This window comes from Stegostoma tigrinum, chromosome 25 (genome assembly GCF_030684315.1).
Source record: "Stegostoma tigrinum isolate sSteTig4 chromosome 25, sSteTig4.hap1, whole genome shotgun sequence".
Classification (NCBI taxonomy): Eukaryota; Metazoa; Chordata; class Chondrichthyes; order Orectolobiformes; family Stegostomatidae; genus Stegostoma; species Stegostoma tigrinum.
The window spans coordinates 12,495,271-12,514,047 of NC_081378.1; the positions used below are offsets into that span (position 1 = coordinate 12,495,271).

The 18,777-nt window shown below is 40.6% G+C and overlaps 1 protein-coding gene across 5 annotated transcripts in view; it reads left to right on the forward strand.

The window, feature by feature from the left end:
- Nucleotides 1–18,777, forward strand: part of mkln1 (muskelin 1, intracellular mediator containing kelch motifs) — a 128,384-nt gene that overhangs the window by 18,923 nt on the left and 90,684 nt on the right. For 2 of the 5 annotated variants that reach the window (XM_048553778.2, XM_048553779.2), the window contains exons 2-4: nucleotides 2,463–2,532; nucleotides 7,921–8,063; nucleotides 17,979–18,067. The exons of 1 other annotated variant lie outside the window; for it this stretch is intronic. In XM_048553778.2, the coding sequence (XP_048409735.1) occupies nucleotides 2,463–2,532; nucleotides 7,921–8,063; nucleotides 17,979–18,067 (302 nt within the window). Of the gene's footprint in view, nucleotides 1–2,462; nucleotides 2,533–5,810; nucleotides 5,887–7,920; nucleotides 8,064–17,978; nucleotides 18,068–18,777 lie in introns of those variants that run through there. 2 more of the 5 variants (XM_048553781.2, XM_048553780.2) reach the window with 2 other exon arrangements.

The window sequence follows — 18,777 nt, forward strand, 5'->3', positions numbered from 1 at the left end:
ATTGTTTTTTGAAGTGCCAAAATTTGAAGACGAACAAAATGCAACATGGTCAAGTAAATATATATTGTGCAGTTGTACACTGATATTGTGATATTACAGCATGGAGGACTATCTATCTGGATTTTAGAGAAAAATCAAGTTAAGCCTAAGTTTATTTTTAGTTAGATGAAATGACAATCCTCGCAGGGATTTGAGAGTTATTCGGGGAGGCAGACAGGAAAGTGGCGTTGAGACCATAATTAGACCAGCTGTAATCTGAACAAATGGCAAAGCAAATTTTAAAGGGTACAATTGTAGGCATCTCTTAGGTATCATGTTCCCCCGAGCAGATGCACTGATTTGGATTTTGTCTTGGATTGAACATTTCACAAGTCGACTATTGTAAAACAGAAAATCATCGTTTCCCATTTATTAGGAAATGGAGAGTAAAATTTAGAGTAAAAGCAGCATTGAACATGTATGGCCCACATCCATTGACTGATAAATCATTAATTCTTTTTGTTGAACACCATGTGGGGGAAGCTTTGAAGGTAGCAAGTGTACAAAATGTACTCTGGTGACTACAATATCCATTACCAAGAGTGGCCACTACTGACCAAACCGGTCAAGTTCTAAAGTATCTGCTAGACTGGGTTTGTGGCAGATTGTGAGCAAATCAAGCCAAAGGGAAAGTCATATTTTACTCCCACTCTCAGCAAATTGCCTGACTCCGTTGTATCTATCCATAACAGTACCAGTAAGAGTGACCACTGGTCACTCCTTGTGGAGGGAGATGCAATCCTGTCTTCACATTGAGCGTACCCTTCATCATCTTGGCATTTTCACCATGCTGAATGGGATAGACTTCGAACAGGTCTAGTAACTCAAGACTGGGCCAACAGCAGTACACTATTGTACCCTGGTACCATCTGGTGGTGGGGGAGGGGGAAGCTGGGTGGAGGGAACAACATCTCCACAGACTGGTTTCATAGCCAGCGTAAATGAAAGTGATGGCTGTTGGAGGTCTGACATCTCAGTCCCAGGATGTCTCTGCAGGCATTCCACCACATAGTGTCCTAGACCCAATCATCTTCATCTACTTCCTTCCCTCCATTGTGGGATCAAAGTGGGGATTTGCATTGGTGATTATACAATGTTCAACAGCATGAGCAATGGCTCATACTGAAACCCTCCATGTCCACATGCCCCATGCTTAATGACCTGGACCAAATCCAGGTTAGGCTGACGAGGGTCAGGTGCCACACAAATGCCAGAGCATGATCATCTGTACTGAGAGAAATTCTGGGGTTACCATTGACCAGCAACTGAAGTGAATGAGCCATATACTCGTGGCTGTACGTATCGGTCAGAGAATAGGAATAGTGTCTGCAGCAAATAATTCACTACCTGACTTTCTCGACCCCATACAAGGGAGGGGTGAGGAGAGTGGCACAACACTGTCTACTTGACTGAATGGGTGCAGCTTCAACAGCGCTATCTGCTAGTACCAAAACAGCATGTTTGCTGGCTCCTCGTTCCTTTTTCGTTTTTTGCTCCCTCTGCCAGCGTCATTCAGCAACTGTTTGTCACCTAGAAGACGTACTGCAGGAATCCACCAATGCTGCTTTGCCAGCACCTTCCAAACTCTCAGCTATTACCATTGACAAGGACAAAAGCTGTGCAAAATAGGAACATGACCCACTTTCTAGTTGCTCTTCAAGCAACTCATCATTCTGACTTGGAAGTATGTTGCTGTTCCTTCAATGTCACTGGGTCAAAATCCTGGAACTCCTCCACCAATGGTAGAGTGGCTGTACCTGCACGAAGTGCACTAGGGCAGTTGGAGAAGTTCGCTCTAACAATAAATGGTGGCCCATCCAGGGATGCTGACAACCCATGAATGAGTTTAAAAGTCAAGCTTTAGGATTTTGATCCTTCCTGCCTGCAGTTGTTTCAGTGGCTGACTTCAGTGTTTGTCAGCATATGTGATGTTAAACTGAAGGCGAGTGTAAGGGATCAGCATGTCTGAGACTGTCTCCCTGATTTGCAACAGTTGTTAAATTTGTAGGCCATCTTGTCTACTGGCCCAACAAGCTGATTACTGTGTCTGGGTTTTTGTTTTGCTGCATATAGCTTAGTGATGTCCACTTATATCTGCAAATGGTAATGCTTTTTATTCTTATCTCTCATGTTTCCAGCATCTTCTGTTTTTCTTGGTTAATATGTGCAAGGGTGCGAATTTGGCAACTAGGAAAGTAAAAGTTTCAGAATCAAATTCTCTTGTGATTTTGGTTAACATGATGCAGTTAAGGCACTGTGGATATTTTGGTCTTGATATGTAATGAATCTTCTATGTGTGAAGAAATGGTTAAGGAACTGGACAAACCCTCTTTGCTTTTCAGGCAAGTCTATATAGAGATAGATACTCTGCTTGAGGGACAGAACGTTGACTGCAAAACTAATCAGGTTGTGTTTGTTTTCAGAAATATTTTGGTGGATAAACCTCACGATCAATCTTCAAGGTGGTCCTCCGAAAGCAACTACCCCCCTCAGGTGACAGACTTTATTCTTGTACTGCCTGTTTCTCATTCTCCTTCCTTGGATACTTTTGTAAAATTCCTCTTGCCTTAATTCCTTTTAAAGCTGTTGCACGTTATGGAAGTTTTGTGAATACCTATATTCCATGTTTTAGTTGCAGTAAAAGGCACAATGCCTTCATTGGGAGTGTGTTCAATCCTATTCTTAATGTTGGCAGTAGTTGCTTCAAGGTTAGAATACATTTGTAGTGATACATATAAACCTAAATCTATCAACTATTGGTTCAGTGTGACTTCTTTAACTTGAAAAACCTTTCGCACAAGGCACGAGTCAGACTACATATAATAGTGTGGACACTTTTCGTCCCCTTATTTAAGGCAATACCTATTGGCATTCCAGTCAACTAGATTGATTTGTTTATGTATGTGGAATGGTTCGGTATGTTGGGCTTGTACTTGTTGGTGTTTAGTAGAGTGAAAGAAGACATGATTGAAATGTAAGATTCTTAGTAAGCTTGAGGAGGTAGATGTGGAGCGGTTGTTCTTTCTTGTGGTCAAGTCTAGGATCAGAATGCATAAGGGGTAAACAATTTCAGACGAATGAGGATTTTTTTTTTCCTCCTAAGGCTGGGGAGTCTGTGGAATTCTTTACTGCAGACGACTGGTCTTTGAGTATATTTGACATTGGAATACATTTTTAATCAGACAAGGAATTGAGGGTTATGGAGCTAGGGCAAGAAAGTGGATCTTTCAGTGATTATATCGACCATGGCCTAATTGACGAGGCACATTTGATGGGCCATCTGACCCTCTTTGCTTTTGTCTGAATGTTTCTTTTAGATGCTGAGTTTGTCTAATGGCAATTTGAAGCTCGTTGCATGAAATAGCGAGATAGAAATCACTATCACTATACTGGACATGCATGTGGTTACAGAAATTTGAGGGTGCATACATGAGGATCAATGGTCGGCACAACATTGTGGGCTGAAGGGCCTGTTCAGTGCTGTACTGATCTATGTTCTATTTACTCCATTTATGTCTTGGATGCATTGAGAGGGAAAGTTATATTCCATAAATTGGCTAAGTGTGAAGAATTTGCCAAGTATAGCATCATGCATTTCCAAATTTCAATTCTTTCCAAGTGGCTGGTCCTCCAACTATCTTTGGTCTTGCTGTCTGGAATACCACTCGTGAACCTCTGCCTTGCTATTGGGTGCACTTAATATTAAATATTTTATGCAGCAACGTGCAGCGTAATCCATCAGTAGTCTCAATCCAACTTCCTGAAAGTGCAGGTTCATTTGAATACCAGTTTTGTACCAGCGCTCGTACCTGACCACAGATGAAAGTTTCTTTTGTTTGGTTATGATTTTGAAAGTTTCAATGAAAAATGTAAAAATGAAGAAAAATTGTTTTTCTGTCAAGACTAAAGGTATCTCATTTTGTGGTTATAAACTTGTTCTCTAAGCAGTGTGTATTTCTACCCTAATGCAAACTTTGAGCTGACTCTATATAATTTTTCATTGCGCTTTACGGTTGCAACCTTTTTTGTTAACTTTGGTTTAAAAATGAGCAGCTGTGTAGTTCAGATAAAATCAGTCCTCCACAAGGTAAACTTGCTATGGCTGGAGATGGTGCGAATTAAATAAGGTAGTGTAGCGTGTGTAGGACTTGTTAGGTCAGGCTCAAAACATGTTGCCAAATGAATTGGGTCATACGTCATTAAATTGCAGAAATTTAATCATGGTGCCATAGATGCATAATTAATTTTGAGAGCACCGTTTGTGTGTGAGGAAGGTTATCTTGCCGAAACTAGTTTGGTCCAGAGGTATGCATTTAAATTCCACTTGCAATAAAGATATCATGCTCTGTCTCATTGCCATTTTGAAGTATTTCACTGCCTCACTCGTCAGCCTGCTTGTGCTTAAAGCAGTTTGCAATTTGCAGTTATCTTCAGTCAGTGACAAAAACACTGGTCGTTCTCCTCATCCACATTATCCAGTCACTACTGTGGGCAGAACTCATGCATTCACGTCCTTGGCTTCTCACTTGCCTTGAATGGAGCTTCTAACCCATATCTCTCCATCAGAGACTACTTAATTCCGCCAACGTTTGCATTTGCCTTAAATTTCACTATTGCACTGCTGTTCCATCTTCCTCTATACACCATAGCTCATGCAAAATTCTGCTGTCTATACTCTAGCTGGTATCAAGTTCAACCCTCATTTTTGGATTGCCTTTTTAAATTGGGGAACTTTGTGCTTACCCCATGTTTGATTTTTTTCATGTATTTCAGTTTGTCAGGGAAAGTAATAAATTATATCTTCAAATTGAAAATATGTAGTAATCACTTGATTTTGAATGTAAAAACAATATTAAGGATACCATTTTGGGACCACAAGAAGTGATTCTAGATGTATTCCTTAGATGGAAATATTTTCTAATCAACCTATTCAATGTTTTGAGACACCCTTCAGCTCTGGATCAAAAGTAGTGCTGTTTTCCATAGTTAGTCATTTGGAAAGTTCAGAAAATAGTGAAATTGAAAACATTTGCACTTGTAAAAACTGTGAAACATTTCAGCCCTCTGGAATGAAATATGGTGAACTTAATTTTTATTAGTGTTGAGCTCCTTCCTGCATGTGATGTGTAATGCACTAAGTACAAAGGTTCACTGGTGTTTTGTAGAAGTACCACATACTGTTGTGCATCTCAATAATTTATGTTTCGTTATTTTGAAATATTTGCACTATCTTTTGAGCAGAGAAAGTTTCCTTAGGACCTGAGTACCTTTTTACGTATTCTTTGGTTGGAACTAAGTTTTTTTTTATAAAAACAATACTTACAGACAGAAGAAATGAGCTGTAGGTGCACTCAGAAGTATATATGAAGCATTCCTCATTGCAAGTGTAGTAATGATTTGTTTGGTGCATTATGCTGTTTTGTCCTGCCCTCAGATATTGGTGGGCATTTGAATGATGAAGTAGCTGGAGATGAGATGACCTGTTTGAATGCATTTGTCAATGTTGACTCATGGTATGGAGGGTCTCGTGCATCTATTTAAAAACCCTGTGTTCTTTGGTAATGATTTGAGTGAAATGACCCATGCCTTCTATTCACAGTCAGTCTCTTTCCTAGTGCGCACAATACAGGTTATGAAGATGATGAATTTACAGTCTGTACCATGTAAGGTGTGCACAAGACCGTAGATAATGGACTGAGATGCTGAGTATACTCGACAAGCTTCTTTTTTGGAGTGATTCTGTTTTCTTTAATTTTAAGCTTCATCAACCTGTTTGCAAGTTTGGAGGTGGTGCAAACATGGTTGAACAAAGAGGGAGGTCCCTTCAGTTGTCGAGCAGAGTTTGGGGTAAGCTTCACTATAATGGTAATAATATAATGGTGTAATCTCCCATTCACAATACCACAGTCTTCGCAGTATCTTCCATTGGGCATTTGATGAAACAGCCAGCAGAATGATCATTTAGCCTTTTGCGCAGACTCTCGTGTAGCAGGAATTGAGCCTTATTGAACTGTCACTTTGGCTATAGCTTTTTAAATGGAATACAAAGCTGTCATCAACCAGTTGGACGAGTATTACTACTTAGACGCTCATGACCTCAAAATCCTGTTTGCTGGCCTACAGTGGAGTTGCCGCAGTTGAGGCAGCCCTGACCTCGATAACCATGCCAACCATACATTACTAATCAAATGGGCTAACAGAGAAAAATTGTTTCCAATAGTGGCGAACGAACTGAATAACTGACACTTTTTTTGGCAAAATTGCTTTTGGTTCTTATTTGTCTTTGAGTGATTGTAATTTCTGATGTGCGAAACAGTCAGACAAAATATGAAGTGCGGAAAAAAATTGATACAGTGCACGTGTTAAATCCCCTAAACTCGCTGAAAAGTCCTAACTTTGACTCGGATTGCACAGTATCCACCAAAAGCAGACCCTTGTTACTGAACGCACATAATTGATCTGAAGGGGTCAGTAACAATTAGAGTTCAAAAGCATAACTAAGGCTTAGTTTATGTACAATTGTTACTTAGATTGTGTTCGATTTTTAAAAAAGCTGCACTTTCAGGTGAAATTTAAACTGAGTATCTGTTCTGTAATTAGTGAAGTTGAACACTTGCACCTGTTATAGCTTTAGTTGCTTTTTGTTTTTCAATTATGTTGTCTTCCTGCTGGAAGAATCTGCTTATTTTATCTTTTAGTCTGAGGTAGAAACTAAATAGAAATACATATCAACAAAAGGAAATTGGAACTATTTTTGCTGTATGAAGTAGATTAAGCTGAGGGGCATGGTAACTGGATATTAACTTGTCCCTTCCCTCCCTTTTGTGAAGTTTTACTGAATCAATTTCCAATCAGGAATCGAGCGTGACAATACTAATAGCAGTTTACACTAAGCAAATGTAAATGTTGTAATTGTTGACAGCAATCAAATGTCAACCACAAAATCCAGCTGTTTCTTCCCTCGATTATTACTGTTTTAGGATCCTTGTATTTCCCCCTCGAGGTTGTCTGACCTGAAAGCTACCATTAAGCAAGACTCTGATTCCTTCTCACAATTGAGCTGAACACCCTGTCTTCTCCCTTCAGTTGCGCTGACCAGTAGGTTTCCAGACGAGATTGCAACTGTGCATACCCACTTCACCCATGTTGTAAAATCTAATTGGTGAACAAGGTGAAGATTGCCCAGTGCAGCAAAAGCCGAGGCCATGCTTTTCTCATCATTTCTAAATACTTGGACTTGAGATGAACTATGTACATTTTCTGTCTGTCACTTTTATGTGATTGAACAGGAATGCATCCCAGAACAATTTATGTCCTTGAGATTGAATTGTCATCAGTTCATAGCTTTAACAATTGTGTATCTGCTTATTATGATGTTGGGTATTTCTAGTAATAGATATGATTGAAAACCTTAAGCCGTTGTAACTGTTTAATAAAAATGAAAGAAGTTAAGTCAAAAAGACTTAGCTCAAGGTTGACTTAACACTAGCTGTAGACTGTGTTTTTAGAATTTGCCTATTCGTTTACCAGTTGTAAATTAGTTCATCTAGCGCTAGTCCCTCAACATTACAGATTTTCAACCTTTGTAATAGTGCTGTGAGCCATTGCCCAAGTCCTTGGAAATTCAAAATATTTTATCCGAGCAGATTCTTTTGATAGCTGTGTTCCTACAGGAGTCAGGTGGCTTGGTAATTCTGAAATGTTTTTGTGTAGCTGAGCAATTTTGCTGTCTTTTTTTTCTGTGGAGCAAAAACGGAGCATTTTCATAATCAGTGTTGTCAAGTGGCTTACATTTCTGATTCTCACTTAGCTTCGTTTATGAGCACAATTGTTCTCTCAAATAATCTTAACCCTTTGAATTAATGCATTATTTTCCTTCAGTACTTGATTCTGAAACTTGAGAGGCCTGCAATCGTTCAAAGCATCACTTTTGGCAAATATGAAAAGACCCATGTCTGCAACCTGAAAAAGTTTAAAGTTTATGGGGGAATGAGTGAAGAAAACATGACAGAACTGCTTTCCAGGTAAGTGGTAATGTGTCAAGGCCTTTCATGGCCTAGCTTGTTGATTGCTTCCATAATTAGTCAGTAACGGGAAGGTTTGTGTATCTAATCGATTAATTTGTGATCACTGCTCATGAATAAGTGATCTAATTAAGGACTTTAAGTATGAAAAGTCTTGCGAGTAGCTTTATTACGTAATTGAAGTAATTTTTGGTTACGACTGTGTTGAATATCTGGTTTTGTTGACATGAGTTTTTGCGATGGACTTGGATCAATTATTTCTCTTGCTGTTTGATACCCTCCCAGTTTTGTTCATGTGATGTCAGGATTTCAGGTGCTTTTGGGCTTGACCATTCAAATAAAGAACAGAGTGGCTTGAATAATTTGATCTGTATCACCAGAACTAGAATTTCAGCTCTGGATTGAATTCTACTCGTGAGTTAGATAGCCCAGTTGATTTGCTTTAAATCAGTTGTCTGAACTGTGTATGCTTTGTCCCAGCGGTGATAGAAGTCATGCCTTTCTCTGAGCAATAGTGGGTACAGAAACCAAGAACTCTAAATGGTAAATAAACATCTCAAGGCAATTGTTTTGGCTTTCCTTCGATAGGAACATTTTTCCAGATTTTTTTTACCCTTTTTTAATTTCAGTCAACGTTTTCCTTGCATTTTCAAACATGTAGCTTGGTGGCTGGAGGGAGGACAGGAAGTTGCACAACAAATTAGATCTGACAGAGAAGATGGTCCTTTCTTGTTATTGATTTCCACACATTATAATGTAGCAAGAGTAGGATCATTGCATACTAGTGCTGGACTGGGACGTGAGAATTCTAACTTAGTTAATACCAGGTAGAAAATAGATGGATGAGTATTTTAACTGAAGAAATAAAACATAGTATCAGAAATGAGGCAACCAAATAATCTGTGTGTATTGTGCAGTTAATTTAATTGAAAAGGCAGATGTACAAGGGTTATAGTAGGCTGTTATAACAGGAATTTGGATGAATTAAAAGGGACAAGTGGGGCTAAGGAACATTTGCATGTGGTGAAAAGAGCAATTATTTATAAATATTTAAGTGCCCAAATGAACACAATGACTTTGCATCGGAGAAAACAAATTTCATCTAAATGAAAAATTAATTTTAATAAACTAAGCAGTCAGGTTAACAAGTGAATAATGGGAAACATTAAAATAGGAAAAATTTGGAGTAATATAAAAATATTAACTGATTTTGGTAATGGTCCAACAAAAGCTACGTTTGCTTGAATAAGCAGATAAATAAAATGTCACTTGGAGGCACATAATTTGAGGACCACAATTTTAAAAGAAAATCAGAGGATAGACAAAAAGTATGAACCAAGTTGAATAGTCAATAAAAGTTACTGCAGTGAAAAATAAAATATTGCTTTATTATAAAACACTGGAGTGTTACAGAGTGCAAAATAAATTAACTTCTGCAGTGGGAAAACAAGTGGTTAAGAAATTTAATACTTTCCATATGTAAACTTGATATTGTTATTGACGGGGCACAAGATAAAACAGTGGAGCATTCGGGTAGCATAATCTTATACTTGTATTAGTCCTGAAAAGTTTGTTGAAAATAGTCTTGGGTCTTAATCTACAGCTGAGCAAATGAAGGAAACCAAAGACGAAGTGGCAGAATAGAATCTGTAATGGATTTTAGAAATATTTTTAAAAGTGAAAGATATAGGGATAGGGCATTGGCATGGGATGTGTGGATAACTTTCCCAAGTGCCAGTTGCACTTGCTGTCAAATGGTCATTCTCCTCTTCGCTTCCATGAAGGTCATAGAATCTCGACAGTGCACAAAGTGGCCATTTGGCCTATTGGTCTACACTAACCCTGTAAAGAGCATTCTGCCCAGAGCCACTCCAATACCGTGTCTGTAACTCTGCATGGGTTTTAATGGTTAACCTGCCTTATCTGCACATCCCCGTGTTAGGATTTTTTTTGGAAACCCTCACGGACTTGCTGCAATAGCAAGACACTGACCTGGCTACCAAAACGCAATTCTTTATTATTAAGCAAGTACAAGCTGTGGAGGATCGCTGTACACAACCTGGCACAGAGCACTGCGTTCCATAAGCGAAACTCCCTGGACAGCGGACAGTCCCCGCTTTTTATACTCTATTTTGGCTGATATGTAAAACAATTAATACGTTTGGAAGGTAAAAAAACAAGATACAGCCTTGATCAGTCACAGCCCATATAATTAATTGTGCTTTGAAATACTTTTATGTGAATTACTACAGATTGTTCGTGGCCTGATAACCACAGGATGCGATTTCAAGTCGCCCAAGTGTCAGGCTTGAACAAAGGTCACTGACCTGGCCACTTCAGTAGAAACACAAGTTTCATACCTTTTACAGATGTTTCGCCCCTTCACAGAATTACAGAAGTCTCATGCCTTTACAAACATTTCCCACCCAATCCTATTCGATCAGCAAGTTTAAGACAGTTTTCACATACCCCTGTGTGAGAAGATCAGGAGCTTAAAAATTAATAGGATGTTATCCTATTAACATCTCACCTGGACACGATGGGATGATTTTTTTTAGTATGGTGAATCCATGTAACCGAGATATCTTTGGACTATGAGAGGAAACGCTCGTAGAGAGGTTGGAAGAGTGTTCAAAGTCAGAAGCAAACCTTTTTCCCCAGGCTAGAATGGAACCTGGGTCCCTGGTACTGCAAGGCAGCAACAAGTTGTTACTGATGTCCTGAAGGTGAAGTTTGTCTTCTCGAATTCCATTTGTGTGCTTTCTTTTAAAAAAAATTCAAACTTATTTCACATGTTGAGAAATGTTTCTCTTCTGTGTAACCTGTGATTTGGACACAGCACAGGTTAACATATAATTTAATGTCCGCGCAACTACTCCAGATAAATGCTTGCGATTTTAGGTCAATAAAATTAACACGTTGAGTCTTGGGGTTGCATTATGACCAGTACAGGTAGACTGTTTGCATTCAAGCTAGCATTTAAGTTTCTGATACCAAAAGTACAAATGTACACCTTAATGCGTTTTGTTAGAATTCGTTGGATTCAATGCACAAATGTGGATAATATTCTAGAAGGGCCAGTTGTAGATGTCACATAACAGTAGTGGAAATTATCAGCTCTAGTTTTTGAGCACATAATCAACACTGACATTTTGTGGTACTCCTGCATTGTGAGAGATGGTATCTGTTAGATGTCGTGTTAAAAGATCTGTCTGTTCTGGATGACTTGAGCCTTTTGCAAATTACAAGATACTGTTCAGTTCCTAGTATTCTACGTTGATATTTACATAAACTGATTGGAGATTAAAGTACAATTTCTACTTACAATGTGGGATAGTCTATATGCAGGTAACAGCCCATATAATTAATTGTGCTTTGAAATACTTTTCCATGAATTAGTACAGATTGTTCGTGGCCTGATTTGGGTGGATATCACTTAATTATTTTTCCCTTTTGAAAAGATAGCCATGCTGATTTGCTTCTTTTTAAAATGTATCTGCTTGGATTTCCCTTGAATACTGTGGAGCAGTAACGATACGCACAGGCTAATTAGCAATCTGGACTGCAGTGAGACTGCTTCCTCCATGGCCACAACAGTCTTTAACCACCTTTTAAGGGTGCTGTAATTATTTTTTTCATAGAAATATTTCATTTTGTTTCTTAGATATTTTCTAATCAACCAGCCCAGAGACGTTATGACACACCTTTGAACAGGTGGGACTTGAACCGGGCCCACTTGCAGCCTCAAGGCCCAGGCTAGTGCTTTGGGGTCACAACTTGAAGTACCACCACAGTGGGTAGTATTTAAAGTTAATTAATCCCAGCTAGAATTGAAGCCTAGTCTCAATAATGGCAAATGTGAAACTGTCGTTGTTGTAAAAGGCCATCTGGTTTGTGTATGTTCTTGAGGGTAAGAAATCTCATTATAACCAGATCTGGGCTAGATGTGATCCTGATTGACAGTGATGTGCTTGACTATTAACTGCCCTCTGAAGTTGGCGACGAAGTCAGCTAGTTAAAAGGCTGAGAATGAAGAACAAATGTTGGCCTTGCCAATGACTCTGACATTGCGTGAAAGAAATTAACTTTTGCAGTGGTAAGTCATTAAATATGGTTGATCAAACAAAGAGTTGTTTTCTGACAATTGAAAGCTGGAGCTCTGGTCTGCTTTAGCCTGTACTAGATGTGACAGTTTTGTCAGTAAGTTAAGGGCAGTCATTCACTATGTGAGTTGCTTGAATTGTGCAATGCTTGCTTGTTGGCCAGTACCATTTTGTCTTGAATTGAGGACCAATGCAGTAAATTTCATCATAGGGATAAAACAAAACTACAAGCACAGCAAATCCAAGATAAATAGTTACTTAGTAAAATGTTTTACAAGTACAATAACTGGCAACTTGAGTTAAATATGGAAAATTTAAAGGTGCAAATCAAGTTTGGGATATTATTCCTGGCACATAGGCATGAAAAATTATAAGAGGTTTTGATAATGCCCTGGGAGAAAATGACAGCAAGGTGAACAATCAAAGGTACAAGTTGAAGGTATTTGGGAAGAGGACCAATGAAAAATTTGTTTTTAAAGCTGAGAGCTATGCTGTAATGGATGTGGAAGAAAATTGAAGGAGGGAAATCAGAGCTGCATTGAACAGAGGTTCACATAACTATTAACCATCGGTCAGGCATCGGTTCTAATGTTATATTCCTTTTTCAAGAACTAGCCAGTGGATTAATATGGATGGTGTGTTTCTGTGCTGCATGATTCTGTGTGGATTCCTATGGTGGTAACTCTCTGGGGACATTGGATGTAAGTTAAATGAGAGAATGTTCAGCTCATGAGAAGTTGAATCCCAGCTGACTATGATGGTGGATGCAAATTCATTTTAGGAATTTTTTTGAAGGAAGTAGCTCAAGAAGTCTTCCTGACGTGGGTTGGATATGTAGAGGGAGAAGTCGAAACTGCCAAGAAGTTGGTACTGGCAGGGACATGTGAAATCTGTGGGTCACAGCAGAGATTGAATAAGGAGGAAAGATGGTCTCCAGCTGATGAAAATAATTGAATTGGATATGAAAAAAAAGAATATTTGATGTTTGTTTTTGTTTGGGGTTAGTCCTGTGGTGCAACAAAGTGCTGAAACTGTTGTGAGTTGAGATCCTTGCTCATTTCCATCCCCATCCCCCTCAGGACCTGGTGCAGATGATGTTGATACAAAATCTGACTGAAAAATGTGTCTGAAAGCCTCCCCATTTGTTCCACACAGATGAATGTTGAGCCGTTGTTGGTAGTATATATAAATGAGTTAAAGTTGAGTGGAGGAATTTCTATTTAATAATATTGCAGACGATACCAAAATTGGTTAAGTACTAAGCAGTGAGGAGGATAACGTCAGATTAGAAGAGCATATACACAGATGGGGTTGATCATTGGCAAATGCGATTTAGTCTGAAATAAGTGCAATGCACGTAAGCGGGACAGGAGACCATAAAATCAAATAAGAATAAATAATGAATGATAGGATTGCAGAAAGCATCATCGATCAGAGGGACTTTGATATGCATAAGCATTGGCCCTTTTAAGGTAGCAAGCCGGGTAAACAAACAAAGAAACCTACAGCACAGGAACAGGCCCTTCGGCCCTCCAAGCCTGCGCCGATCGAGATCCTCTGTCTAACCTGTCATCTATTTTCTAACAGTCTGTGTCCATTTGCTCCCCGCCCATCCATGTACCTGTCCAAATATATCTTAAAAGACACTACCGTGTCTCCGTCTACCACCTCCGCTGGCAATGTGTTCCAGCACCCACCACCCTCTGTGTAAAGAACTTTCCACGCATATCTCCCTTAAACTTTCCTCCTCTCACTTTGAACTCATGACTCCTAGTAATTGAGTCCCCCACTCTGGGAAAAAGCTTTTTGCTATCCACCCTGTCTATACCCCTCATGATTTTGTAGACCTCAATCAGGTCCCCCCTCAATCTCCATCTTTCTAATGAAAATAATCCTAATCTACTCATCCTCTCTTCAGAGCTAGCACCGTCCATACCAGGCAACATCCTGGTGAACCTCCTCTGCACCCTTGCCAAAGTATCCACCTCCTTTTGGTAATGTGGCGACCAGAACTGTACACAGTACTCCAAATGTGGCCGGACCAAAGTCCTATACAACTGCAACATGACCTGCTAACTCTTGTACTCAATACCCTGCCCAATGAAGGAAAGCATGCCATCTGCCTTCTTGACCACCCTATTGACCTGTGTTGTCACCTTCAGGGAACAATAGACCTGAACACCCAGATCTCTCTGTTCATCAATTTTCCCCAGGACTTTTCCATTTACTGTGTAGTTCACCCTTGAATTTGATTTTGCAAAATGCATCAACTCGCATTTGCCCGGATTGAACTCCATCTGCCATTTATCTGCCCAACTCTCCAGTCTATCTATATTCTGCTGTAATCTCTGACAGTCCCCTTCACTATCAGCTACTCCACCAATCTTAGTGTCTTCAGCAAACTTGCTGATCAGACTACCTACACCTTCCTCCAGATCATTTACATATATCACAAACAACAGTGGTCCCAGCACAGATCCCTGTGGAACACCACTGGTTACAGGTCTCGAATTTGAGAAACTCCCTTGTGCTACTACCACCATCTGTCTCCTGTTGCCCGCCAGTTTTTTATCCATTTAGCTAGCACACCCTGGACCCCATGTGACTTCACTTTCTCCATCAGCCTGCCATGGGGAACCTTATCAAACGCCTTAGTGAAGTCCATGTATATGACATCTACAGCCTTTCCCTCATCAACTTTGTCACGTCCTCAAAGAATTCTATTAAGTTGGTAAGACCTGACCTTCCCTGTACAAAACGATGTTGCCTATCACTGATAGGCCCATTTTCTTCCAAATGGGAATAGAATCTATCCCTCAGTATCTTCTCCAGTAGCTCCCCTGCCACTGATGTCAGGCTCACGGGTTGATAATTACCTTGATTATCCTTGCTGCCTTTCTTAAACAAGGGGAAAACATTAGCCAGTCTCCACTACTCCGGGACCTTACCCGTGTCTAAGGACACTGCAAAGATATCTGTTAGGGCCCCGGCTATTTCCTCTCTCACTTCCCTCAGTAACCTGGGATAGATCCCATCCAGACCTGGCGACTTGTCCACCTTAATGTCTTTTAGGATACCTAACACTTCCTCCTTCCTTATGTCAACTTGACCTAGACTAAGCAACCATCTATCCATAACCTCAACATGTGTCATGTCCATCTCCTTGGTGAAAACAGATGCGAAGTACTCGTTAAGAATGTCACCCATTTTCTCTGACTCAGCGCATAACTTTCCTTCTTTGTCCTTATGTGGGCCAATCCTTTCTGTAGTTACCCTCTTGCTCTTTACGTATGAATAAAAGGCTTTGGGATTTTCCTTAACCGTTTGCCAGCAATATCTCATGTCCTCTCTTGGCCCTCTTAATCCCTTTTTTCAGATTTGCTGTACATTCCCGATTATTCTTGCAAAGCTTCGTCTGTCTTCGGTCACCTAGACCTCATGCTTCCTTTTTTCTCTTGGTTACTCTCTCAATTTCACCTGTCATCCTTGGCTCCGTAATCCTGCCTGTTCTATTCCTCATTTTCACAGGAACCTGCCTCTCCACGCTAATCAACGTCTCCTTAAAAGCCTCCCACATATCAAATGTGGATTTACCTTCAAACGGTTTCTCCCAATCTACATTCCTCAGATCCTGCCTAATCTTGGTATAGTCGGATTTCCCCCAATTTAGTACTCTTCCTTTAGGACCACTCCTATCCTTGTCCATGAGTATTGTAAAACTTACGGTGTTGTGGTCGCTATTTCCACAGTAGTCCCCTACTGTAATATCAACCACCTGGCCGGGTTCATTCCCCAACACCAGGTCCAGTATGGCCCTTTCCCGAGTTGGACTACATACATACTGCTCTAGAAAACCCTCCTGGACACAACTTACAAATTCTGCTCCGTCTTGACCCCTAACGCTGAGTGAATCCCAGTCACTGTTGGGAAAATTAATAAAATCTCCCATCACCACCACCCTGTTTCTCCTACACCTTTCTGTTATCTGGTTACATATTGTACCTTTATCTCACGCTCGCTGTTGGGAGGCCTGTAGTACAGCCCCAACATTGTTACTGCATCCTTGCTATTTCTGAGTTCTACCCACATTGCCTCACTGCTTGAGTCCTCCATGGGGCCCTCCTTCAGTGCAGCTGTGATATCGTCTTTGACCATTGCTGTAACTCCTCCACCCCTTTTACCTCCCTCTCTATCCCGCCTGAAGCATCGATATCCTGGGACAACTAGTTGCCAGTCATGCCCTTCCCTCAACCAAATCTCAGTAATAGTAATAACATCATACCTCCAGGTACTGATCCAAGCCCTAAGCTCATCTGCCTTGTCTACTACACTTCTCGCATTAAAACAAATGCACCTCAGACCACCTGCTCCCCGACTACTATTCCCTTTAGTCACACTGACTCCATTATCTAGTTCCCTGCAGGCTTTCGTTTCTACCTCTTTTCTTTCCAATACTTGGTTCCCATCCCCCTGCCGCATTAGTTTAAACCCTCTCCCACAGCGTTAGCAAAAGCACCCCCAAGGACATTGGTTCCAGTCTGGTTCAGGTGTAGACCGTCCAATTTGTAATAGTCCCACCTTCCCCAGAGCCGGTTCCAGTGTCCCAAAAATCTGAACTCCTCCCACCTACACCATCTCTCAAGCCATGCATTCATCCTAGTTATTCTTTCATTTCTGCACTGGTAGCAATCCTGAGATTACTACCTTTGCGGTCCTACTTTTTAAACTTGGCTCCTAACTCCCTAAATTCTGCTTGTAGGACCTCATCCTGTTTTCTGCCTATATCATTGGTGCCTATATGCACCACGACAGCTGGCTGTTTGCCTTCCCCTTTCAGAATGTTCTGTAGCCGATCGGAGACATCCCTGACCCGTGCACCTGGGAGGCACATACCATTCGGGAGTCCCGTTTTCGACCGCAGAACCGCCTATCCACTCCCCTTGCAATTGAATCACCAATGACTATCGCCCTTCCACTCTCTTTCCTGCCCTTCTGTACAGCAGAGCCAGCCATGGTGCCGTGAACCTGGCTACCGCTGCCTTCCTCTGGAGCCATCTCCCCCAACAGTGTTCAAAATGGAATACCTGTTTTGGAGGGAGATGACCGCAGGGGACACCTGCACTGCCTTCCTGCTCTTCCTCTGCCTTTTGGTCACCCGTTGGCTATCTCCCTCAGCCATCCTAATCTGCAGTGTGACCAAATTGCTAAACGTGCTATCCACAACCCCCTCAGCATCGCGCACGCTCCAAAGTGAGTCCATCCGCAGCTCCAGAGCCATCATGCGGTCTAACAAGAGCTGCAGCTGGACACACTTGCTGCACGTGAAGGAGTCGGGGACATCAGCCCTGTCCCTGAGCTCCCACGTTGAGCAAGAGGAGCACACCTGGAGTCTTGTCTGCCCAGTGGGCCTTAGATTGGATGTAACCAACAGAAAGGTTAGAGGGGATGTGAGGAAAAACATTTCCATCGAGGGAGTGTTGGGAATCTGGAGCTCACTGTATGTGTGGGTGGTAGAGGTAGATATCTTTTTTCGTTTGTGTTTAGATATGCACTTGCAATGCCAAGGCATACAAAGATGTGGGCCAAGTGCTGGAAAATGGGATTAGAGCAGTTAGATTGTTGTTGTTTGGTGCACACTAGGTGGGCCAAAGGGCTTTTCCCTGTGCTGTAGACTTCTGCAATCCTAAAACGAATAACTCCTTTCTAGATGACAACTGTACTAGGAGCATTTTCCACTTGTTGTACTGTCAGTGTTTTTTTTTGAATGGAGGTAGTTAATCCCTTAATAACGAAACCTGCTTTTGACTTACAGTGGCTTAAAGAATGATTACAACAAGGAGACTTTCACCTTGAAGCACAAAATTGATGATCAAATGTTCCCCTGTCGTTTCATTAAAATAGGTAAGGTCTCTTACAGATGAAACTATTTTCATTCGGTAACCTTTGTAAGCAAATGAGTAGGACAAGTCTATGAATGCCTGCAGCATAGAAAACTTTGTCAGCATATTTGTTCGAGTTATATTTACTTAGAGATGCAATTTACATGAAACCAAAGCTACTATTATGAATTTTTTTTTTGTTGATGGTGACATGTGAACTGTTAAGAAAGAATCTGCACACTTTGTTTCCTCAGGATTATGTATTTGGAGCCAGATAGTTTGTGAAAAAAACATACTTCCATCATTGTTCATGTGAGGCTTTTTTTCCAACCAAGATCCTTGCTGTGATGCAAAGGACAGCAGTCACTAGATGAGCAACCTATTTATTAAGCGTGCTGATATATTGTGAAGCAGGATGTCCATCTAATCCAGTGGCTCATGGGTTTTTTTATATGAAAATCATCTGTTTGAGATTTCAAATACTTGAATGACTTTGACTTTAAGGGGGCATAAAATTCTGGAATACTGTTTTAAGTTTACTACGACTTCTATGTTTCCATGCTATGTTTCCAAGTCTGGAGATTTAAACTCATTGCAGTAAACTCTTCAGCTAGACTGCTGTGGTAATTGACTAACTCCAATTAGTTTCACCTTGTAAAACACCGGATAAAATTTCTTGTCTGGATGGGTTGCGTCTGTGCATAATTAAAAACAATGTTGGAGACAAAATAG